The 24,959-nt window shown below is 42.6% G+C and overlaps 1 protein-coding gene across 9 annotated transcripts in view; it reads right to left on the bottom strand.

Moving 5' to 3' along the window:
* Window positions 1-1,319: 1,319 nt before the first annotated feature.
* The window catches only part of LOC134340328 (cysteine/serine-rich nuclear protein 2-like), a 116,422-nt gene continuing 92,782 nt past the window's right edge, over window positions 1,320-24,959 (bottom strand). For 8 of the 9 annotated variants that reach the window (XM_063037423.1, XM_063037422.1, XM_063037424.1 and 5 more), the window contains 2 exons: window positions 15,796-16,092; window positions 1,320-11,406 (listed from right to left, as the gene is read on the bottom strand). In XM_063037423.1, the coding sequence (XP_062893493.1) occupies window positions 10,423-11,406; window positions 15,796-16,092 (1,281 nt within the window). In that variant the 3' untranslated portion in view covers window positions 1,320-10,422. The remainder of the gene's footprint in view (window positions 11,407-15,795; window positions 16,093-24,959) is intronic. The other variant, XM_063037428.1, reaches the window with a different exon arrangement.

Raw genomic sequence — 24,959 nt, 5'->3', positions numbered from 1 at the left:
TTGAAAGTCCAAATATACCACATCCACTGGTTCTCCCCTATCCACTCTACTAGTTACATTCTCAAAAAATTCTATGAGATTCGTCAGACATGATTTTCCTTTCACGAATCCATGCTGACTTTGTCCGATGATTTCACCGCTTTCCAAATGTGCTGTTATTACACCTTTGATAACTGACTCTAGCAGTTTCCCCACCACCGATGTTAGGCTAACCGGTCTATAATTCCCTGGTTTCTCTCTCCCTCCTTTTTTAAAAACTGGGGTTACATTAGCCACCCTCCAATCCTCAGGAACGAGTCCAGAATCTAAAGAGTTTTGAAAAATTATCACTAATGCAGCCACTATTTCTTGGGCTACTTCCTTAAGCACTCTGGGATGCAGACCATCCGGCCCTGGGGATTTATCCGCCTTTAATCCCTTCAATTTACCTAACACCACTTCCCTACTAACATATATTTCCCTCAGTTCCTCCATCTCACTGGACCCTCTATCCCCTACTATTTCTGGAAGATTATTTATGTCCTCCTTAGTGAAGACAGAACCAAAGTAATTATTCAATTGGTCTGCCATGTCCTTGCTCCCCATAATCAATTCACCTGTTTCTGTCTGTAGGGGACCTACCAGTCTTTTCCTTTTTACATATCTATAAAAGCTTTTACAGTCAGTTTTTATGTTCCCTGCCAGTTTTCTCTCATAATCTTTTTTCCCCTTCCTAATTAAGCCCTTTGTCCTCCTCTGCTGAACTCTGAATTTCTCCCAGTCCTCAGGTGAGCCACTTTTTCTGGCTAATTTGTATGCTACTTCTTTGGAATTGATACTATCCCTAATTTCTCTTGTCAGCCACAGGTGCACTACCTTCCTTGATTTATTCTTTTGCCAAACTGGGATGAACAATTGTTGTAGTTCATCCATGCAACCTTTAAATGCTTGCCATTGCATATCCACCGTCAATCCTTTAAGTGTCATTTGCCAGTCTACCTTAGCTAATTCACGCCTCATACCTTCAAAGTTACCCTTCTTTAAGTTCAGAACCTTTGTTTCTGAATTAACTATGTCACTCTCCATCTTAATGAAGAAATCCACCAGATTATGGTCACCACTGTTGTTTACCACTGATAAAGTGGGAATGGAAGATAAGAGTAGCAGTTAGATTCATATTAGATTGAATTTGCCTATGCTTTCAACCAATGCGATTCAGGAACTAGACCACAAATTACCCAAAAGGCAAATCCTACATTACTGTGCTTGTTCATTTATGGAGCAGAATGTGACAATGTATTTGCTCAGTTTATGTATTACCATTCTGATTAACTTAACAGTACTGTAGTGTGCATTAAATACTGTTCATTTAAGTCACCAATCCACCAAAGTGGTGAGATTGAACCGCAGTTTTGACAGGCTGTTTTCTGTGCTGAGCTTGTGCGTTGGATACCAATTGATGGAGTGGAAGCCCCATACCCTTCTGTTGATGACATTGTAAGTGGTTACAAAATACATGAAATGAATGCAAAAATCTTAATGTAACAGGTTTACACCAATCAGTATCATTTAATATAAATATTGCATCTATGTCCATCACACTTACTTCTCTGGCCTCCAGTTGCCCTCAAGATTTGCTTTAGAGCAATCAATGTTAACTGACCCAATAAGGCACAGCCACAGGCTCTTAAAGGCATGTACCACTTTATGCACATGTACACTTTAGCAGCAAAATTTTACATCATGCCTCACATAGACTAGTGTTGCAGTGTTTATAAAACATGGGTTTGCTGCTCTACTATGAGCAACACTATGATTCAGCTGACTTTTGGTTTGAAACTCTCCATTGAGATAAAGTAGAAACTGCATTATCTTGCCTGATATTGGATAGTGAACAGAACACATTACTCCTCTGAATAATCATTTTCTACAAAAAATTATGACAGCCTGAAAGGGGCACTTGAAACAAACTAAATATTGATCCAGTTCAAATAAGGAAGACATTCAGTTAGAATAATAGAGATTACATTAAATTCTAAATTCTTATATTCCTCCTAGTATTTAACCAAATTATTCAATATTTTAAATGTTTTTTTGCACCAGCAGCAATGGCAGCTTTGATACGACTCATCACTTAATTTTGGATTAATTTTGTTAGAGAGAAAAGTCTTTGACTGTGGCAGTTTATTTGATGACATTGTTAATATTGACAACTGTAATCTGAAACTTTAGTAGACCCGTTTGGATTTTTAAAAAGGGATCAACCAACAACATGGCTTTAATGCAGAAAAGAGTTCCATTTGAGCATAAGATCCAGATGACAAAATTAATTGCTTTGTGCTTATTGTCAACACATCCCACCCTTCAATGGCAGATCTGTAGCAGATTTAAATGAGGATTACACAGACCACTGTTTGAAGGGACTGTTGGCATTTGGGACATAATTAGAGCAAGTCCAACACTGCATTTTTAAACATCAAGGAATACAACTTTTCCTTTGAATGTTGACTGGCAACTTTACAATACCTCATGTTGGTATGCAGCCTTTTAACCTGACCAACTAGTAGCAGCAGTTATCTGCAACTAAACAGAGAGAAGAGATATACTATCTAAAGTTAAAGGAATAAGATCTTTATAAACAAGGTGTTCAGCAGTTTGCTTTAACAGAAATTGTAATTATTAGCCAAATGTGAGAGTATAGGACATTGTGCCAGGCAAGATGTTGTACTCCCTCAATGGTCCAATAAAATGATCACCCTCCAAATAAATGTTTACTGATAAGGCACAATCTTGAGGAAAGTAACCAAATCCATGCCCTTTGTTCTCCTTTATGTTACAGTTCCAAGTCTGTGGCAATCTCTCACATTCTTTTCAATTTGTTGATACCATGAATAGCCTTCTTACTGTCTTCTCCTCCCTGCCCCCCACCCCCAACACACACACACCACCACCTCCCATGCCAAGGTTTATCTCCTTCAGAGCAAACTATTTTGGGGTTTTCACACATTTATCCACTAAGTGAAGGAGACAAATTGTAAACACAAAGTTCCCATAATCAGCGATGAATTAATGTTTGATATTCTGCTCCCTGTTGTTGGTTGTAGAATTAATATTGGGCAGTACCAATTGTTTGGCGACAATAAAGTATAAAGGAGAGTAGGGAGATCATCCCTGCTCCTTAAGAGTGCTGTGCAGTCTTTTACATCCACCCGAGAAGGCTGGCAGCTTCTTTAGTTATAGGGAAAAAAAAAGCACTAAAATTGCGATGCTGCATTGGTAATAACCTTCCAAAAGCCCAACACATCTTAGCACTGCCTTCTGCCAGCACAATTCTCCCAGTATTTCCTTGGTGTTTCAGCACTCCTTAGCATTGTCACTCTAATCCTGCAGCACTGTACTGGAAATGCTGGTCTAGAGTTTGTGTTCAAGCCTCTGGAGTGGGACTTGAATCCACAACCTTCCAGTGCTGAAACAGAAGATACGAACTGTAGTAGAAGAAAACTATTGCTCGCAGAATTGAGTAGAGACCATATGAGAAGTGCCAAATAATTTCTTTTGCTTTGCATCTCATTTAATCCAGGTCCACAAATGTACCATTATCACACTACACAAACCACTCGGGGCACAAAGTCCACTTTGCAAAATTGGTTCAAAAGGCCTTTATTGAAAAGAAAACATTTTGCCATGTTTGCCAGCCGCTCGACAATGTAGCAATTTGCGTCAAGACTACAACTTTGCGACATAACAGATGCATTGCAATAGAAGTGGTGCAGGGATGTTTGTGCGCTTTCATGCCTATTTATGGCTTGGGGGCAAAATGTAACTCGTTTACCATTAAGGGGTAGGGCAGAGAAGAGAAACAAGTAGGATTACAACCAACATATAACAAATCAACACGAAGCAACTTAGACCTAAACCAGTTTGCATTTGTTCACATAAATACTTTAGTTCTTGGTCACTTTAAAAGCACTGAGAATGCCCATCCTGTATTAAATTACAGGCTTAATTTCAGTTTATTTTCTCCAACAGTACAATAGTTCAGCAACTTTTTAAAAGGAGAGGCAATTTCACCTCTTGGCCCTGCAGATTTACTATAAAATATGGTGTGTAATTTGCATGTTAGTGCATTTTCTTATCTGTATGTAAGCAACTGGTACAATGCAGAAGGCCGCTACATAAAAACTGTTAGCAACTTGTACACTTGCTTTGCAGTAGCTTCTAATGCAGAGCACTTGAATACAGGGTAGTAATCCAAACATGGTCCAATCTTCTGTGCAGCTACATTACAGAGTAGCTCTGTTTTTGCTGCCCTAACAGCACAGTGCTTGCATTAACTGTATAAAGTTCCAGTGGTGGCAGGAACACCATGTTACAAGTGATGACACTTCCTTCACACACCCATTAAATAAAAATTGAAAACCCTCTACAGACTCTTGCTTTCCTCCTGCCTCACCGCCTATTAAAACTGGGGGAGTTGACCTGCAAGACTGCTTTACAACAGTTCAGGATCAGTTACTCCCCTCATGTTCCAAGTCATAGTGCACTCCAAATAGCTGGCTTTTCCCATAGTAGTGCACTGTTGAAGCAGGGACCTAATGATTTGATTTGTTTTGGTCATCTCCTTGACCTCCAGGCCAAATAATTTGCCTCAATTATTTTCACCACTGATTGTAAGATTAATTTCCTCCTCAAGGAGGCAGCAGTGAGAAATATTCTGTTCTATGTACAGTATCTACAGATAGATTTGCAACAAACTGGTCATAAGGCCACTAACAAAGTGCAACAGTGACAACTATGGATTAAAAAAATTATCAACGTTCCTTCTCCCTTTCCCCCAGCTCCAAAAACTTACACCACTTGCTTAAAATGGCAATAACTCTATTTGGTTTACTAATATCCTTCCAGAAGAAAATCTGCCATCATTACTTAGTCTGATCTTTGTGACTCCAGACCTAGAGCAATATGGTTCAACTCTTAACTGCCCTCCGCAGTGGCAAGACACTCTTGTTTCAACAGTACTTAACATAGGCATTAAATGCTGGCCTTACTTTGAATAAGCAGCATCCATTACGCCTGTTCTTGCATCTTAGTGAATTCCCAGTGAAGATCATTTTCCTTTTTGAACACTATATATTAGTATCAAGCACTTCCAAACTTAGGAGAGTTAAATGCAGGAATAACATTGCTCTGACAGTGTCTTTACAACACTGTTTAATTTCAGCCACAGAACAACTGTGTCTAATGTGATAATGTTCCATTTTCACAGTGGCCAAACTTATTGCCTTCAAATGAGTTTGGCCAGTCAGGGTAATTTTTCATCCACCTGTCTTGTTCCCTCAATGTAATGCAGGCAGTGAGGAATCCATTCTTATTCTGACTGAGCAAACTGTGAGCCACATTTAGCTGCACTCCTTTTACATTCTAACCCTCGCAAACATGGCATCTGTTCAACTTCAATCACAATCATATATTCATACTTTTTTAAAAATAAAATTGATCCCAGTATTATATACACACTCTGTTTAAAACAGGATTTCTCATGCACTCAACTTTTTCAAATAATTCCTTATAAATAAACCAATCAGTACTAGTAGCCGGTCAATATGTAGTGTTTAAACAAAAAAATTACATTTTTATTCATAAGACTCAAATATATTTAAATAAACTCCCCACGTGGCTTTAACCAAAGTGCTTTCCCAAAAAAAAGGTGTATAAAGTCAATGGTAGCTTTAACTCCACACAGGTGGTTGACAGCCCCAGTTATTTCAAACAAACAATTCAGTTTCAGTTGAATATTAGTTGAGGCAGATGCCAGATTTGGGAATTGTATGAAAGAGTCAGTAATTTCAAAAACAAAGATTGACAGCCAGTTGGGGTGGCAGCCAGTAAACCCAGCCTACTATGCAATTCTTGAATCAACAGATTCAGCCCTTCGAAGTGTGCTCGTTAGGAGTGCAGCTTCATGCTGCACAGCTGGAATTGGATTAAATTTAATCAAAGTAACATTGCATACAGCCCTTGACCTCTTGTAGGGTCATGGTCAGAGCTGCATGCTAAGCCTTCTCCAGACCCTTACTGCCACACTGTAACGGTGCTGAACTCAGAGCATTTGGCTCTTTGTGAAGGTTGGACTCAGTGCGAGCACACTGCAGCTTCAGAGCTAAGCAGGGAGGCTGATGGCATGTGGAACTGTGCAGTGGCAGAGGTCCAACTGTGACCCTGTGTAACAGCAGTGATTAGGCACAAGGAAAGAATGCAGAATATGTCAGACTGTTCATACAGTCCTTAAGGGCCCAAAGAGCAATCTGAGCAGAGGTCAGAGAGGAGAGGAAGTTCATTTTTTATTAAATGGAACTAGATCTATTTAAAAGAGATGAGAGCAGAATTTGAAACAGCATACTGTGATTTAAAGAAAGTAAAATTTTTGAATAGCTGTGTAAAATTAATGTAGAACAGGTATGGGCAATCTAGATTCTTTCTTTTCTCTGTGATAAGCCCAGTGGCTTAGAATAAGTACCATTCTGAGATAGTAAGATGAAAAGCGAACACAGACTGACAGCCACACACACATTCAGACAGAAGTGGATACTTCATCACTTTCAGTGGACAAATCGAATGACCAGAAAACCAAAAAAAAACAAAGTATACATTAATTTTTTTAAATGGTGCCTTTCGGATGCAAGATGCAACTAGATTTGAGCACAACCTTTCATAGTTTCAGATTACCATCTTGCTCCTTGCAGTGTGCTTTCAATGCAATGACCTGAATGACTAAATCAAGCTGTTACACATTGATAGCAGTACAAGAGGATACATCCAAGTTGCATTTTACAGGCTTCACTACTGGACTGGATTTTAAAATTTAGATTTGCAATGTGACCAGGATGGAAAAAATATAAATAATTCTCAGGGTCAGGGCATCATAAACACCCATGACAATTCAAGGATTGAGGCTATCCTGATACAAAGATATCATTTGAAGGTAAATGTCGATTGAGCACCTCTATTCCATCCTGAATTACCAGCAGGTACACAAGGACTGTCCTCACCAAATTGTTGTTAGTTAGAATAAGATATATAAAGACCATCCCCACCAAATTGTCCTTGTTTGGGGATGGTATGAGGACTTCTCCCACCAGCCTATCTGCATTAAGACCAGGTTCATCAGGACTTTCCTAGCAAAACTAGATCCAAATTTCAATATATTTCCTTCCCACAGAGATAAAGCAACTTTCCTCCATGCCATCCTGGGTAGAGGCAGACTTCCAAAAACCACTGGCAATGCTCTGTAGAACAGGAGCTCTATTTAAATCCAGGAACTGATAAGTGAAAAGTTGGCAGATGGAAAGCCACAGTGAGAGTTAAGGTGAGGGAAAAGTATTGCAGAGTGCCTGGAAATCAGGGCTGGGATCACTGTTTCTAATTCACAGCAACCAGGTGGAGATCACATACTTGTGTATTTATATTTATGGTGTTTTTTTTTATTATTGTATTTTTTGCCCTGTGTTTCTTTTTTGGTGCTGCATCAGATCTGGAGTAACAATTATTTTGTTCTCCTTACACTTATGTACAGGAAATTACATTAAACAATCTTGTATCTGGAAAACAGGCATCTGGGCACTGAGGCACATGTGTAAAAGGAGAGTATGCTTGACTTAGTGTTACTCACTCACCCTTCTGGTTAAAATAAAACTAATCCCTTCTTCCCACTTGCCAATATTACATGAATATTATGAAACACAGTTACACATGTACACACACACACACACACACAATTTTCCTCTTAATGAAAGACAGACACTCAAAGCAACAAGACGATAAGTAAATAATCACTTCAGCTGGTGTCTGAACTTGATCTAACAATGCAGTGTGGCCTGGTTGCAAGTTACTGGCAACTTGCAAAGACTTCCACTTCCTCTCCTCTCCTCTCCTGCCTAGAACGAGAGCAGTAGGTGCAAGGAAATGCTACCACCTGCAGGTTCCCTTCAAGGTTGCACGCTATCCTGACTTGGAATTATGTCACGAACCCTTAATTTCTGGGTCTAAATCCTACAACTTCCTCTCCACACTAGAGTCTTCAGGACTGCAACAGCTCAAGGCAATTCAACCCCACCTTCTCAAAAGTAATTGGGGATGAGCAACACTTGTCAAAAAACTAAATCAGTATCAGATTTAACATCATCAGCATATGTCATGAAATTTCTTAACTAAGAAAACAAATGTGTGTATATGCAACTAATGAAATTGAACCCCGATAAATACAGGAAAAGCTACATTCAGTTGCCTTAACTACAGGTGAAGTTGAGAGATCTTGCGGTATTTAAAGCCTCGATATGTAATACAAACTAAACAACAAAAGCAGGTTTGCAAGCAAGAAATGAAAAGGCACCAGAGACATCCAGCTGTTTCATCCTCAAAAAGATCACCTCCCAAGACCTGCAAAGCAGCAAATTCACAGCATCCCAAACCTCTTCCCTCCAAGCACTGACTTGCTGGACTATAGAAGGCTGCTCTTGCACAGCATGAAGCTTGGCCTCTCAACATGGAGGGAATCGGGTTACATTGTTGAAACATTACCTGTTTAGTCACTCATCTCCTCTTCAATAAGAGTATTGTTTTTGGAAGGGAATGGTGCGGGTTTAAGAAATTTCTGGTGCAAAAGACAGAGAACAGAGAGAGAGCATTATACCGAACAGCTACCGTGCAAGATAAGAATGCTACAGCTATCATGGAGTTGTTACTTGTAAAGACGTATCATAACTAACACACGCAACCCGCAAGGTCAGCTGATGTGATATTTTCTTCAAGAAAAGGAAAGATTGGGGGTCAGTTTTCTTCTCTTCCCTTGCAAGTAGCATACCATTCACAGAGTTCCACTAACACCAGGGCAGCCTGGGGATTCTAAGACACAAGCAAAGCTCACCCTGGATTCTCCCTCACTGTGGAAAACAATGGGCTCCTTTCACACATAGAATACTCTTCCCCACCCTAACACCATGACATTACGTTGCTGTGCACACAATCATCCTCCCAAACAGAAACTGCAAAATGATCATTGCAGGTTTTAATTTTAGGTTAAAAGGGTATGAAGAGATAAGATATTCTGAAAAGACTGAGGGACAGACTCTCACACAGAGCATTGTGTTGATGAATAGCCAAGCCCAGTACTGGTCTACCATTGGCACACATTTACAAATGTTCACATTGTGCAGAGACAAGTTTAAGCATCAAGCTACAACCAAAGTAGTCTCCATGGCTACACAATGCCAAAGGTGGATTAGGTTTTTATATATGTGTATACACAAGTTGCGAACTGTTCAGGGAAACGGGCAAATACATTTCCCTTAACTGGTAGAATCAGAAATGGCAGAAAAAAAGCAATTGAAATTTTCTCATAAATACCATCCACTCACCAAGAGGACATTTTAAAGTACTTTGCAGATCCTGATTTGGGTTTCACAAAGCAGATTTAAGAGTGTGAATCCAGCACTAGACTGTGCATATTTCTAGATTCTGTGCAAATAAAAGTTTAAATAGAATTAAAAAGGGGGGCACTATCTCCATGTAAAAAAGCATTCAGACAAAATAAAGGCATCCTTCAAATACACACTGTTCAAACATTGCATTACTTAGGTGAATTTTGATATCAGCAGCCCTCCCTTTCAAAAGAAGGTTACCAAATACTTTCTCACAGTCAATGCCTCTTAATCAGCATGCAACAGGGGAACAAGTAACCATTGGGTAGAATGGTGACATTTAAGGTGACAGGTACAAGAACCAACTTCTGTCCAATCCAAGGTGGTGCAGCCAACATGCAGGGACTTTAAGTGTACAGTTTACAATTAAGGGCTTGGCTGTGCTCATTTTAGAAACCCCCAATTTGGCCCCTATATTTTGAACTGCCTCTTTTTGCCTTAGTATTCCATTCAAGACTACATATTCCCTTTGGGGAAATTATCTAACAAAATTACACTAATCTACTGGGGAGCCAAGAGCAATGGTGGCTCAGTCAGAGAAATACCGGATAATTCACTGATGCCGGAAAAGGCTTGAAATTAAATGCAAAATTAATCTGAAGCATTTGCTCCACAGGCGCAAACCACTACTCAAATGTGTGTGTGCGATCAAGGGGATAAAGAAACTTTTCTTTAAAAAAATAAAGGGACCAAATGTTACCCACTCTAATCCAAAATCTCAAAACCAGGCTGCTGCAGTCTACATTCATCTTCTACCTCCATTTTTACGGGTAATCAGAAAGAGGAGAGTCTCTGTTGGAATCTAGATTTAATAAATCCTCTGCCTTTTCTTTTAACAAACCCTAACTTCAATCTTCCAGTTTTTCTTTATTTTTTTTTGTGTTTTACTGGAAAAAAACCTAAATAAATAAACATTTAAATCAGCAAAAAGCTACAGGCAATTTTGCAAACTGGCTACAGAAACTGATTACAGAGTTACTGGGTTCAGTGCTGGGGTTTCCCCTGGGGTTTTCAGACCTACAGACTGGCAAAACATGCCTTGCACAGTTGGCTCAGATGCACAAAGCTCCCCCTCAGAAGCCCTGAGATGGCCATCTTGAAAGTTTGAATGTAATTGGGGCTGCTGCTTAGTATTTTCTGTGTGAACATTGCTACTGCCATTTATTAACACAGTGCAGTCTTCTATTGAGGGATATTGGATGTTATGGCAATTGGAGGTCCCTGTGTTTAGAGAAAAGTGCTCTGTGACAGGCACACAAGATGCCAAGGAGCTACTGGCAGCAGCAACCAAATTTTCTACAGTGGCTTCCTTTGGGTACCTTGATTCTACAGGTGCTTGCACATATTCAGCCTCTCTATCGCTGCAGTTCACATCTACAGCACAGCTTGGGTCTATTTGATAATACAACACTGTGGAGTTTCTTAAATATGTCTGTTCCTCAGGCTTCGAGTTATCCTGAACAGCACTGTCAGAAAAGCACAACACAGGAGAAACAGGAGTCACTTCTGCTTGGATCACAACTGGTGTTGCTAGGCCTTGGCATGTTTCACTGGCACTAGCTACTGCATCTCCTAATATACATACTTCTAGGCTTTCTACAGTGGTATCCATGGTTACACTAGAACTGGTTAAGTCAGCCTCTTCTTCCTTTTTCCTGTCCATCTCCTCAGCAGACTGTAAGTGCATCACAGCAGTCTCATTCTCCAAGTCGTAATTTTCAGCAGCAAATTCCTGATAGTCCTGTGTTTCCATGTGGCTGTCACTGGGGGAATGGGAGACGGTCAGTGACAGCTGCTGCTGTTGCAAGTCCTGCTGCTTGTTCTCCAGTTCCAGCTTCATGATGGTGTGCAAGTAATGAGTCCGGACGCGGATGGGGTTAAACTCTATCCGGCCAGCTGTGTTGGCGCAGCCATCTTTGGAGCAGCCACAGGGAAAAGACATCCTGTCCACCTTAAGGACAAGAGAGTGGTGTTAGTATAGGTCAGAAGAACAAATGCAATTCTTTAAAGATTGGCAACATCACACCACACATGACATACAGTGGGCGTATAATTAGGCCATTTCAGCCTATTGAGTCTGCGCCACCACTCGATCATGGCTGATTTATTTTTCCTCTCAGCCCCATTCTCCTGCCTATTGCCCATAACCATTGATGCCCTTACTAATTAACCCTTCAAGGTGGGGGGCAGCTCAGTCCTCTGCATCACTCATTTGAGTCAGCTGGATCTCAGTTGGCAGCACCCTCGTCTGAGCCTGTAGATTGTGGGTTCAAATCTTACATGGTATTCAGGCTGAAATATCCAATGCAGTGCTGAGAAAGTGGCCATACCATACCATACCATCTGAGGCGCTGCACTTCAAACAAAACCCTGTCATTCCTGAGGGGAAAGAAAGAAAAAAAATTGCACAGCACTATTCCAAAAAGACAAGGATGACCTGGAAGTCAACATAACAGACACTACTTGGCTATTACTGCCTTCCTGTTTGTGGGAACTAGCTTTGTACTCATGATGGGCTGCTATTTTTCCTACAACTGCAATCAGAATTAAAAAGAAATTCATCAGTCATGAAGTGATTTGGGACATCCTGAAAGGTGCTAGAGAAATACAGGCCCCTCAATCTCCATGGAACTCGGTGAGCTTATATTCAGGGGCATTTACTTAACATTGAAACATTACCAGCAACATTGACCATCACTGAGACAAGTCAGCTCAGATGTTGCTTAAAAACAAAATTAAACCGAGAGACATTGAGCAATCCATTCCCCACCTCTTCCAACCACCAAATTCTGGCGGTTACAATTGGGTCCAGATACTTAATCGAGGATGACACCCTCCAAGCAGGAAGTCTCTCTTACTGGCATTAGAAGCTTGGATGTTACTCTGGGTCCCCTCAAACTCTATCATTTCTAAGCAGTTATTTCAATCAGTGTCACAAATGGAAGGTCAGGGCTAATTCCAGGTGCCCATGTATAGGCTACCACAGGCACTGCTCTACCTGCCTCCAACCTGCAGAAAGCACAATCCATTGTTTGGGGACAATCTCTTCAGCCAATTATGAACAAAACCTTACAGTATTACAACCCACATTGTTGTGCTGATCTTTTAATTTACCCTAAGATCAATCTAATCCTTTCCTCCCTCAGAGCCTTCCACTTCTCTTTAATCCATATGTCTAGCTAAGGGTCTCTTAAATGTCACTAACGTATCTGCCTCTATCACCACTTCGTGTAAAAAAAACAGCCACCTCTGACACCTCCTTTATTCTTCTTTCCAAGCACCTTAAAATTAATCTCCCCTCGTATTAGCTATTTCCACCCCGGGTATAAAGATGTCTGGCTTTATTTTTGCCCCTCTTATCTTATACACCTCTATCAAGTAACTTCTTATCCTCCTTTATTGCTCAACCTTTCCTCATAAGATGTTTTCTAATACAAGTGGCATCCTGGATGGAAAACATCTCCTCTGCACCCTTTCTAAAGCTTCCCCATCCTTCCTATAATGAGGCAACCAGAAATGAACACTATACTCCAAGTGTGATCTAACCAGTTTCGAGTTGCAAGATTACCTCAGACAGAGCTCTTGAACTCAGTTCCCTGACCAACGAAGGTCAATACACCATGCATCTTGTTAACCATCCTATCAACTTCTACGGCAACTTTGAGAGATCTATGAATGTGGGCCTCAAGATCTCTCTGTTCCTCCACACTGCTAAGAATCCTGCCATTAACCATGTATTCTGTCTCTAAATTCGATCTTCCGAAGTATATAATTTCACACTTTCTCAAACTGGAACTCTATCTGCCACTTCTCAGCCGAGATCTTTTGGCATGGCTTGCCCTTCAAAAAAGAATAATGGTACCATCATGAAGAGCCGGACAGGTTTATGCCCAAGGTCCTGCTTTGAAAGCAAGTCTTGCATGAAGATTAAGTTAGGGTGAGCACTTTCTCCCATCTCACCCACTTTCATCCACAATTAGTGACACTACCTAGATTTACAACACCTACATGGTTGCTATAACTAGTTCTAACATTTAATCAGCAAACATGTTCACTGACTTATTATAACATGATGAATGATGAATCAAGCTAACCTCTAACCCTCTAGCAACCTACAACTCATTTATCTCGTATCTACCCAGAACAAAAAGTATCCTTGAGCGCACACAGGCAGGCGAGGGGGGAGGAGGGAGAGGAGAGGAGGGTAGGAGGGGGTAGGGAGGGGGGTAGGAGGGGGAGTGGAGAGGGGGAGAGGAGGTGGAGGTGGGGGAGAGGGGGAGAGGGGGAGAGGAGGTGGAGGTGGGGGAGAGGGGGAGAGGGGGAGAGGAGGATGCACAGGGAGAGAGAGGGTGTGCGGGGGGGGGAAGAACGTGCGCCGAGGGGGGAGGGAGAGAACGTGCGCCGGGGCGGGGGGGGGGAGGGAGAGAATGCGCGCCGGGGGGGGGGGGGGAGTAGAGAGTTAAATATCTCACGTCAAAGACTTGAGAATAACAGGATAGCTGGGGATGCTTTATTAAACAAAATACGCTACAGCGATGCAAGCAGCAATCTGTGTGAATCCCCTTCCATGAACAAAAGTAGGTTGAGAGGCGACCTAGTTGAGTGTTTTTTTTTTAAAAACAATGGACAATTTTAAGAAAAGATACAAAAAGAACATAGCTCATCATGGAAACTATTTAAAGACTGGTGACAATGTGAACGTGCTGCAGAGTGATTGAAGTGAATTTAACAAGCATATGAAGGAGAAGGAACAGAGGGTTACGCTGATAAATGACATGGGAACAGAATGCCAACTGTGAAGTTGTTCTTCATCTCAGTCCTAACCACCCCTCATCTTTGTAGTCTGCCTACTGGTTTAAGACTCTCCCATGAGATCATCTCTCATTCGTCTAAACTCCAATGAGTTTAGGCCAATCTTACTCACTTTCTCCTCGAGTAATCCTCCATCCGAGGGACCAATCCAGTGCATTTACACTGCTCTGACTCCAAGGCAATTATGTCCTTCCTTCAGATACACAGACTGCAGTGTGGTCTTAAAGTCCTGTGCAACCTCAGCAAACTTCCTTACTTCTCTGGACCCATTCCCTCTTGCAATAAAAGTGAATGCACTACTGGCCTCCTTAACTCTCTCTCTGCACTTGCATGTTTACTTCCAGCATCTCATGAACCAGCATAGCCATCAACTGAGGCAAAGGCATCGGCTCACTCAGCATGCCAATCAAGCCTTATGACACACTTATTCTGGGTTGACAGGGGATCAATGACATGAACTATGTAAAGGCCAAATTATTCACTGGCAGCAAGTGTCAAAGCCAGAGTAGTAGATAGCCTAACACTTTACAGCAGCAGCAATCTGAGTTCAATTCCCACCACCATCCGAGAGGAGCTTGTACATTCTCCCCGACTATGTGGGTTTCCTCTGACAGCTTCGGTTTCCTCCCACATTCCATAGACATACGGGTTAGGGTTAGTAAGTTGTGTGCATGCTATGTTGGCTCCAGAAGCATGGTGACACTTGTGTGCAGCCCCCAGCGCATATTCGGACTGTGTTGGTTGTTGATGCAAAACGACGCATTTCACTATATGTTTCGATGTACATGTGACAAATAAAGTTAATCTTCATCCTTTCTTGATAGTCAGGTTTCCACTGGCTGCAATGGACACTTGTGGCCTCTCGAGATCTCCTGAAGAGGAGAGAATTCAAAATTAGAATTGCTGCAAAGGAGGCCAGAATTAGTGATGTCACATTTCCCTCTGGCGAGAATGTCTGGAACCAGTGACTACATTATGATAAGTGGCTGTCCATTTAGCTTTGAGAGGAGAAATCCCTTTCAGAAATCTTTGGAATTCTCTCCCCCCGTGTATGTTTGCCACTGAGCACATGCAAGGTGGGACTGATTGGACACCTAGAATTAAGCAATCCAGCAGGGAAGTGGACAACGTTGAGGATCAGCCAGATCGTATCAAGTCATGAATCAGTCTTGCAGGCTTTGCCCTGCTTTGGTTTTATGTTCTTAACTCCAGAGAAGCCTAGTTCCATGGCAGAAACACAATACAAGGAAAGACTACAAGCATTAGTACAACCAAAGGGATTTTTATCCTTCTGGTGGTAAGGTGAACATGGGTGTTAAACAACATGCATCAACCAACACTATCCCACCTACCCAATTCAGGTTTTATTTTAAATCTGCAATGTATTTGCTTGGAATTTATAATTCACTCCCATAGTATCAAGTATGTTTAAAAGAAAATCACAAAAAAATGCTTGCACAAAAAAGCCAACTTGCTTTCCTGAAGTTGCATAAAAGTCATTCCTTTTGGCCAGAAACTTTGACCTTACCTGGCATTTGATTCCTGCTTTGCTACAGGGACACACCTCGGGATCACAGTAAAACCTACAGTCACACCCGCATTCCTCCCTGGATGAGCGAATGGCCCGTAGCTCGTGCTTTTCCTCCGTGTCAATCCTGTTGACGCCCGATGCACGTAACAAAGCTCTTCGCCTTTTTGTGGGTAGTGGTTGTAAAAAGAAATAGTCATCTACCTCAATACTGTCCACATCAATGTCATCATCGGAAACGTCATCAATGGTGAGCACATTGGCCTCCTCCGACTCAACCGTACCATTCTTGGTCAGCTGTTGGGGAGAAGATTAGAGTGGTTTAAGTCTGGGTATCTGCAGTGCAAATACCAAGTCCTATGCAAGAATCTTAAGTTGTGAGCCAGCCAGATAGCCCGATTCTGCTGTGCCATTTACTGAGATCACAGGTGACCCTCTAGTTGGCTACACACAATCTCCCAATTTCCTGTCCAAAGGATCCATCAGTTTCAGCCTCGAACGTACTTAATAAATGAGCCCTTATGCCCCTCTGAGTGGGAGTAAATCAGAGGTTCATAACCTTTTGAGTGAAGAAGTTTCTCACCATAGTCTTAAATGGGTGGTCTTTCAATCCTGAACCCTGGTTTTCAACTCTTCAGTATGGCACCACATGGCATCATTTCACCATGCCTCACATGTCAACTCTTTCTGCCAACTGTGGCTGACAACATCCTAGGAGGCTTTGTCACACAACCCTCACCTGTAATTGCCCTACCCACACACTGTTTGGCTGCTTAACACACCTGCTCTGTCATGCCTTCACAATTAAAAAGTCAGACTCATTAACCAACATGGAGAACATTTCTGACTGATTTTATGAGAAAGGTTTTAATTTGTTTTAAACATATATGGCTAAGCTTTTCCCTCTGGGTTGTTCTGAAGACAAATGTTTATTTCTGAAGAGTCCAGAATAATCCTGGAGGGTTCCCCTCCCCCCACCTGTGGATTGCATAGTGAATTTATGATGGATGTTATTATGGTCAATCTACTGTAGGTGCCCAAAGCAACCATGGCATTTCAGTACTGTGTTCTCAATCACAGGACCCAGATTTGAAGGTTCCTCCCAATTACAGAACCATTTTCAAGGAGACTGTTTTGACATCATTTGGTATGGGCTGCTGGACAGATCTTGTCTTTGATACAAGGACAAAAAAAAAACAACAGTGGCTGCAGAGTAATCTCCACGCACCATGCTGTCCATCCACCATTTTTGTATCATCACTTGATATGGGGAAGGGGAAGGCAGGAGGAGGATTAATCAACATCACTTAGTGCTCCAGGGATGCCCACGCTGCTCTGGGAGGTACCTGTGCAAATCATTCAAAACCTGCAATTACCTCCTCCTCACACAACAGCCCCCAAGATTTCCTTTGTTTAGTGTAGAAAGCAGGAATGCAAGGCGAGGTTACAGTGTTTATTACAAAATACTTATTTTTTAAAAACTCAAAGGAAAAAAGGACACAAAGGTCATAAAAGTAGTTTATTGATAATCCGCATAGAATTCTGAACCATTTTAAAGATAAATCCAGTGAAAATTTGTATGAACTTTGTTAGGCTGGTAAAGTTGTCACTGTTTTGCCATCGTCAGCCTGATCACTAATCAGGGCCTCGGTCTGCAGGAAGAAAACCAATAGAAAAAGAATTACTCAAACAACGATGCAATGCTGCAACCTTCGACTAAAGATTATCCCGTTTTAGTGGACAGCCCAGTTTCAACAAGCAATTCGTACTGTAGCAACCATCAAGCTCAGTCACCCGAGATGGGCTTCTCAAGGCCAGTTAAAATATTGCAATGCTGGGAGCATGGACTGTTTGCAGTCTTACTTGTGAGGCTGGGGGGTGGGGTGGAGGGATTTGTGACAAAAATTATGCTAGTAAGCAAAAAGGGAGCATCCACCTTGAAGCAACGTTACAAGGAAATGGAGGGCAGTCCATGCCCAGTTGTACTGAATTGACATGCACAAACTTCTGGTCAATAGTGAATTGGCAGTCTACAGTGAATTAGGTGCAAGTAGCAAGAGCTTGTGCTGAGAATAATAGAAACCTTTACTGTTTATTCCATTTGTTTGGGTTTTCATCATGGAGAGACCATAGTGACAGTGCAAACCATTTCTCACAGCCTGTTGATTTCCATCATGTGGTAATCTATAATTATCTCTTCCATCATCACTCAGATCATGAATTGAGCAGTTACAGTTTTTTTAAAATAAAGGCAGTTAAACTCACATAGTCCCAACTGAATAGGTCCTGTTTCCACTGCAGATAGGGCCAGGGCAGGGGAGGGGTGTGAACCTGTTGTTTAATTTAAGAATTTTTTAAAAATTGGGACCTCTCCTCTCGCTTACTTTAAAACTACCCAATTCCAGATGCTTCATTTAAGGCTCATTCCACAGACCAGCATCATGAGCCACTGTCCCTTGGCCCAACGTATCACCTTCCCCCATTCACTGCCAACTTATTGAGGTTTATTCCTTCAATAAAACAGGACATCTCCTCTATTCACAACTTAATTTTGGGCTTCCATTTGTTCTTCAGTATTGTAGCATCACTGGCATGGTACACACTGTAGGAACTTTGCACCAGCGGTGGAGGGAACCAAAATTTAGGATGGTGGAAGGGGTACCAGGCAAATAGGCTGCTGTTTTCTGGATCAGGCCCAATGTTCTGCTTGGGACATGCTTGAAGCCAGCATGTCCCAAATTACACACATTCCAAATGTAGCTTCATCAGTGACCTATCCCACTTACTTTAGCAACTAAATGTCCTTGGGATTTACCCCAAGAACACACTTGATACCAGACTGCGCATTTAAAAAAACAAAGTGGAACCTGGGCATGCTTTGATAGGCATTTTTGGCTTACAAAATTTATCAAAAACATTCATAATGAAACCCATAGTAACAAGAACTGATCCATTTCTCAGGATTCTGGTGATTCAAGACTGGCTTGAGTATCCTTCGAGACAACAATAATAAGGCGTTACAGCAAGTGGGCTGTGAAACTATAGGAATTCTATCATGATTTCCAGAAAGAAAAATAAAATCGATGACATGGTACAGGTTTCCCCCGCTATCCGAAAGTAGAGTGGTCCAATGAAACCTTTCGTAAGCCGAAATGGTGTAAAGCAAAGAAGCAAAAATTTTTGAGTGTTCCCAGACCCAAAAAATAACCTACCAAATCATACCAAATAGCACATAAAACCTAAAATAATACTATCAAATAATAATAAAAGCAGGAATGATATAATAGTCTATATAAAGTAGAAATAATGTATGTACAGCGTAGTTTCACTTGCCAGAATCACGAAGATTTAGCCAAAACCGATTTGTAGAAAAAAAATCAGCACATACACACATGCGCACGTACACCTGCCCGTGCAAGGCTTCACGGTCATGGTAGCCTTTCTCGGGATAAACACAAGTTTAAAGTGGGCGCCTTTTTTCGTAAAAGCGAAAATCCTCTTTGGATTTCTTTTGATTACTGAAAACAGGCACTAATGTAGGTCTTTCGTAAAAGCAAAGTGGCGTAAAGCCAACGTTCGTAAAGTGGGGGACACCTGTAATTGGGGAAAAAATACAAATGCCAAAGGCATAACATATGTCTGCATAGAAGATACTGATTTCTGATGCAACTGGGTACATTTTGCACTTGTTTCTACAACACACATAGCCCTTGGGAGCTTTGATGTGCATTTGTGGAATCTTATTGAAAGCTATTTACTTATGATTTTACAACCAGAATCATTTTGCTCCACACCCATAAATGAAAATCTATTTCAGTTATAGATTTCCTTGCATGCCACCTATACAAGGACACCTACAAAAATGCAAGATTTTTTAAATTATAAAAACACACACAGATGCGCTGAAGATCTGAGCTCCACAAATCAAGGCTGCAGTAGTGGACTGAAATGTACACACTAATGTCCAAATGCTAGTCACACTCCACATTCAAGTGCTAGAAGATTAACTAAGGAAGAAAGCTGAATTTAGGATACTAAAAGCAACTTTGAGCTCCTTTCACGTGCTTTTTAATCAATACAGTTGCTCTTTCTAAGTGGAAGAACAGTGGCACTTCACATCAAACAATATCCCCCATAAACCAACTACAGCACTTGCTCAAACTGAACTGCCACTCTTATTCCTCCTTCAGGTACATCACTGTTTTCTCGAGTGAAGGGGGTGTCCTATGAGGAACAATGAACAGCTTGGGTCTATGATCACTGGAATTTAAAGGAATTAAGTGATCTTATTGAAACACACAGGATTTTTTACAGGGTGGATACTGAGAAGATGTTTCCCTAGGGAGGCACAATAAGGGGTCATCCATTTAAGACAGATGAGGAATTCTTCATATGGAGGGCTGTGAATAGTTGCAATTCTCTCCTTCAGAGAACTGTGGAGACTGAGTCACTGAATTTATGCAAGCTGAGACAGACAGCTTTTGGACCTTCAGACCGTCAAGGAAAGTGGTGCCGAGGCCTAGATCAGATCAGCCATGATCTTCATGGTGGGGCAGGTTTGCGGGATAGTATGGCCTAGGCCTACTCCCATTTCTTATGTCACTTCTCATTTAAAGCTGGCTGTCTTCCTTTTCAATCATCCCAGCATGCTGCTCCCAGTTTTACCTTGGATCTTACCCATCCCTTTTCTACAAGATGTTAAACCAAGGAACCCATTCCCTTATCCCTTGGATTTACACGAAAAGATTCTCATGACTACTACTCTAAAGAGAACCCAGAGGTTGCTTCCCTTAGCTTTCTCCTCTTGTGGGAATGGAGAGAAATTACTAGAACTGAGCCACTCATCCCTGGTGGCAAACTATGAATGGACAAAAGCATCAACCCTCCTCCAAAGGCTCTGCAAACATTCAAAAACTCCCAGTAATCCTGTCAGACACAAGATTGCACTGCCCGATGAAGAGCTTCTCATTTAAGCAGCTATTTCAAAAAAGGCACAATAAACACACACCAATAAGGCAGTGTGCAAACTATGCCACCGTAAATTGACAATGTGTTAAGACACCCTGCTCCTCCAATTATCAAAGTAATCAACCCAGGTGATCACCACCATGTTCCATCTCCTGCATGCAATTGTAACACTTTGTTCCGTACACATAGCAACTCTATTGAAAGGAACAGTCAAGTCTAACAATTACAGGCAAAGGTGGGGCAATGACTGGCTGCAGACTTGCCAAGTTCTCAATGAAAAATCTTCAAATAGCCTACTGCTTAATACTCAATTCCTAGCTTGTAGCCTGGCTATAATCACAGTACTCAGTGTCCTAAAATCATTTATACTTTGGTGAAATGAACCATGGAATTAGAAGAGGGGACAAGGTGTCAGGTTCCAAGCAATATCTATTCACACTTTCCTCCACTGACTAGGATTGAATACAGCTCCCATCACTTAAAACTGTACACCTATCAAATAGTCTGAAAGAAGCTGCTGGCAGCACACAACAGCAAGTGTTGCCAGAAGGCGGGTTTGAAGGCTGTGGTGACCTTTGAGCCTCGTGGTGTTGGACCTTTGGCTCCTGTATCTCCTGCCTGACAGCAGCAGTGAGAAGAGAGCATGGTCTGGATGGTGAAGGTTCTTGATGACAGATGCTGCTTTCCTGCGAGAGTGATCCTTATAGATGTGCTCAATGTTAGGGAGGGCTTTGCCTCTGATGAACAAGACTTTTTGTAAGTTTTTTCATTCTTGGATATTGGCATTTGCATATCAGCTCAGATACTCTTCAGTGTATCTATAGAAATTTGTCAGAGTATTTGATGACAATCTGAATTTGCGCAAACTTCTAAGTAGAGGCACTGTTGTGCCTTCTTTGTAATGTCACTTGCGTGCTGGTCCTAGGACAGATCCTCTGATATGATAACATTATGGAATTTTAAGTTACTAATCCTCTCCACCTCTGATACTATGAGGAGGACTGGCTCCAATATCTCCCTCCGGTAATCAATAATCAGCTCTGTGGCTTTGCTGACATTGAGTGAGGTTGCTGTTGTGGCACCATTCAACCAGATTTTCAACCTCCCTCCTAAATATACTGCAGACACCCCACCCTGCAAAAACTCATTTCAGGGAGGTAGCACCATCAATTTGCAGGAGACTTCCGGGAGAGGTGGGATGTCTGCAATAGAGTAGCTCCTTAGCAGCTAGCCAGCTAGTTTAAATAACGTTAGCTATGCTAATGAATGAATGACACCTGTTAAACTCACCTCAACATGTCTTTTACAGTCTTAACCCACCATGGGCAATAGAAAAGTCACTGTTGCAAACAGTGCAGCGAGCAACACTGTCATTATTTTTGACCCCTATTAGGCAGGGGTACACTTTAGTGTAGTCTGGGGTGGCGTATGTTTTATATTTTCTTTTTTTGGAACACTCTGCTACTCTGACATTTTTTTGGAACTCTCTCGCTCTCAATCGCGCTCGCTCTTGCTCTCGCTCTCTCTCTCTCGCGGTCGCTCTCGCTCTCGCGGTCACTCTCACTCGTGCTTGCTTTCTTGCTCTTGCTCTCTCTCACGGTCGCTCTCACTCACTCTCTCTCTCTCGCGGTCGCTCTCACTCGCACTCTCGCGGTCACTCACTCGCGCTTGCTTTCTTGCTCTTGCTCTCTCTCTCGCGGTCACTCTCACTTGCTTTCTCGCTCTCTCTCTCACGGTCGCTCTCACTCTCACTCGCACTCTCGCGGTCACTCTCACTCGCGCTTGCTTTCTCGCTCTTGCTCTCTCTCGCGGTCGCTCTCACTCGCACTCGCTCTCTCGCGGTCACTCTCACTCGCGCTTGCTTTCTCGCTCTTGCTCTCTCTCTCTCTCTCTCACGGTCGCTCTCACTCGCTCTCTCTCTCTCTCACGGTTGCTCTCACTCGCTCTCTCTCGTGGTCGCTCTCACTCGCACTCGCTCTCTCGCGGTCACTCTCACTCGCGCTTACTTTCTCACTCTTGCTCTCGCACTCTCTCTCTCGCGGTCGCTCTCACTCGCTCTCTCGCGGTCACTCTCACTCGCGCTTGCTTTCTCGCTCTTGCTCTCGCTCTCTCTCTCTCACAGTCGCTCTCACTCGCGCTTGCTTTCTTGCTCTTGCTCTCTTTCGCAGTCGCTCTCACTCGCGCTAGCTTTCTTGCTCTTGCTCTCGCTCTCTCGCGGTCGCTCTCACTCGCTCTCTCGCGGTCACTCTCACTCGCGCTTGCTTTCTTGCTCTTGCTCTCTCTCTCGCGGTCGCTCTCACTCGCTCTCTCGCGGTCACTCTCACTCGCGCTTGCTTTCTCGCTCTTGCTCTCGCTCTCTCTCACGGTCGCTCTCACTCGCTCTCTCTCGCGCTTGCTTTCTTGCTCTTGCTCTCGCTCTCTCTCTCTCACGGTCGCTCTCACTCGCTCTCTCTCTCACGGTCGCTCTCACTCGCTCTCTCTCTCTCTCGTGGTCGCTTTCACTCACACTCTCTCGCGGTCGCTCTCACTCGCGCTTGCTTTCTCGCTCTTGCTCTCGCTCTCTCTCTCTCTCACGGTCACTCTCACTCGCTCTCTCTCTCTCACTCGCACTCTCGCGGTCACTCTCACTCGCGCTTGCTTTCTTGCTCTTGCTCTCGCTCTCTCTCTTTCGCGGTCGCTCTCACTCGCACTCGCTCTCTCGCAGTCACTCTCACTCGCGCTTGCTTTCTCGCTCTCTCGCGGTCGCTCTCACTCGCACTCGCTCTCTCGCGGTCACTCTCACTCGCGCTTGCTTTCTCGCTCTTGCTCTCGCTCTCTCTCGCGGTCGCTCTCACTCGCTCTCTCGCGGTCACTCTCACTCGCACTTGCTTTCTCGCTCTTGCGCTCGCTCTCTCTTGCACTTTCTCTCACGCTCGCTCTCAAAAAAAAATCAATTTCCGGGACATTGTATATAATTTGCGGGCATCAGGGAGCCACTATTAATATGCGGGAGACTCCCGGAACTTCCGGGAGAGGTGGGATGTCTGATACTGATACATCATCATATTTGATTCGGCCAACAGTGGTGTCGTCAGCAAACTTAAATGTGGAAATAGAGCTATATTTAACCATACAATAATTGGTATAAAGTAGAGCAGGGGGCTAAACATAAGGGGGAAGTCATAGCAACACACACCTTCCACAAATAGAAGAGTTCTACACACTTATCCAGTATACCCTTCCCCTTGTCCTGTGAATCAGTGGAAAGCATCTTAAAATCAGTCAGATCATGGATTCAAGTTCCATTCCAGAAACTTGAAAACAAAAACTAAAGCCAACCCTGCAATGCAGTGCCAAGGGGAGTACCACCTTGTTGGCAGGGCGTTGTAATAAAATACCACTGTTGCACTCTTCATAGAGGTAAAGCAACGGACTCCATCACCAACTCTCAACGTGGGTACAAAATTTCCATTGGAACTTTTTTTTGGAAATTAGAGTCCTTGAGACAATTTTTATATTTCAATCAACATTGCTGAAGCAGTTTATCAAGCCAGATAAACTGAGGGCTTGCAGTACGCTGTCTTCTGCATCTTAACAGTGACTGCACTACAAAAATACTACATTGGCAGAAGGTCCGCACATCCCAGTTTAAGTGGAAAATCCTTTCGAAGAAGCAATTCCACCCCCACCTAACTGATCTGATCACAAAGACTAACTTTAGCCCTACTTGAACTGTCAAGCCTGCTGCATGTTCCAATGCCTCATTTTTCAACTAGTAGCATTTTGCCTCTGTCTGTGCATCAACGCTCATGTTTTTCTGATGTGAGCAAAATAGCTGACGTTTTGCAAAGCAGAATAATAGCACTCTTCATCTGAGGCCCACTTCCTTGGCTCTCAACCCAGGTGATCATCACTATGTGCATCCTTGTAACACTTCGTTCAGTACCTGTAGCAACACCGGAAAGATCAAACAGCTGGGACTATTCATCCCACTTGAGCTCAGCTTTCTGCAAATAGGAAGGCTTGGGTGCTGGTGGAAATTTAAAAGCACTTGCATGCATTCAATTTAAAACCAGTTTGAGCATCAAATATTCACAATGGATGGTGCCAAGGTTTCACTTTGGTCAGACACCAAAAGGATCTGCCAAAGTAACCTTGAGTTTTGCAAGGGTAACCATTCATCCTTATAATGAATGTTAGGTCTCTTTAAAAGCAAT

Source organism: Mobula hypostoma, chromosome X1, assembly GCF_963921235.1.
Source record: "Mobula hypostoma chromosome X1, sMobHyp1.1, whole genome shotgun sequence".
In the NCBI taxonomy this organism is placed as follows: Eukaryota; Metazoa; Chordata; class Chondrichthyes; order Myliobatiformes; family Myliobatidae; genus Mobula; species Mobula hypostoma.
This window is presented reverse-complemented; position numbering and strand designations above follow the sequence as displayed.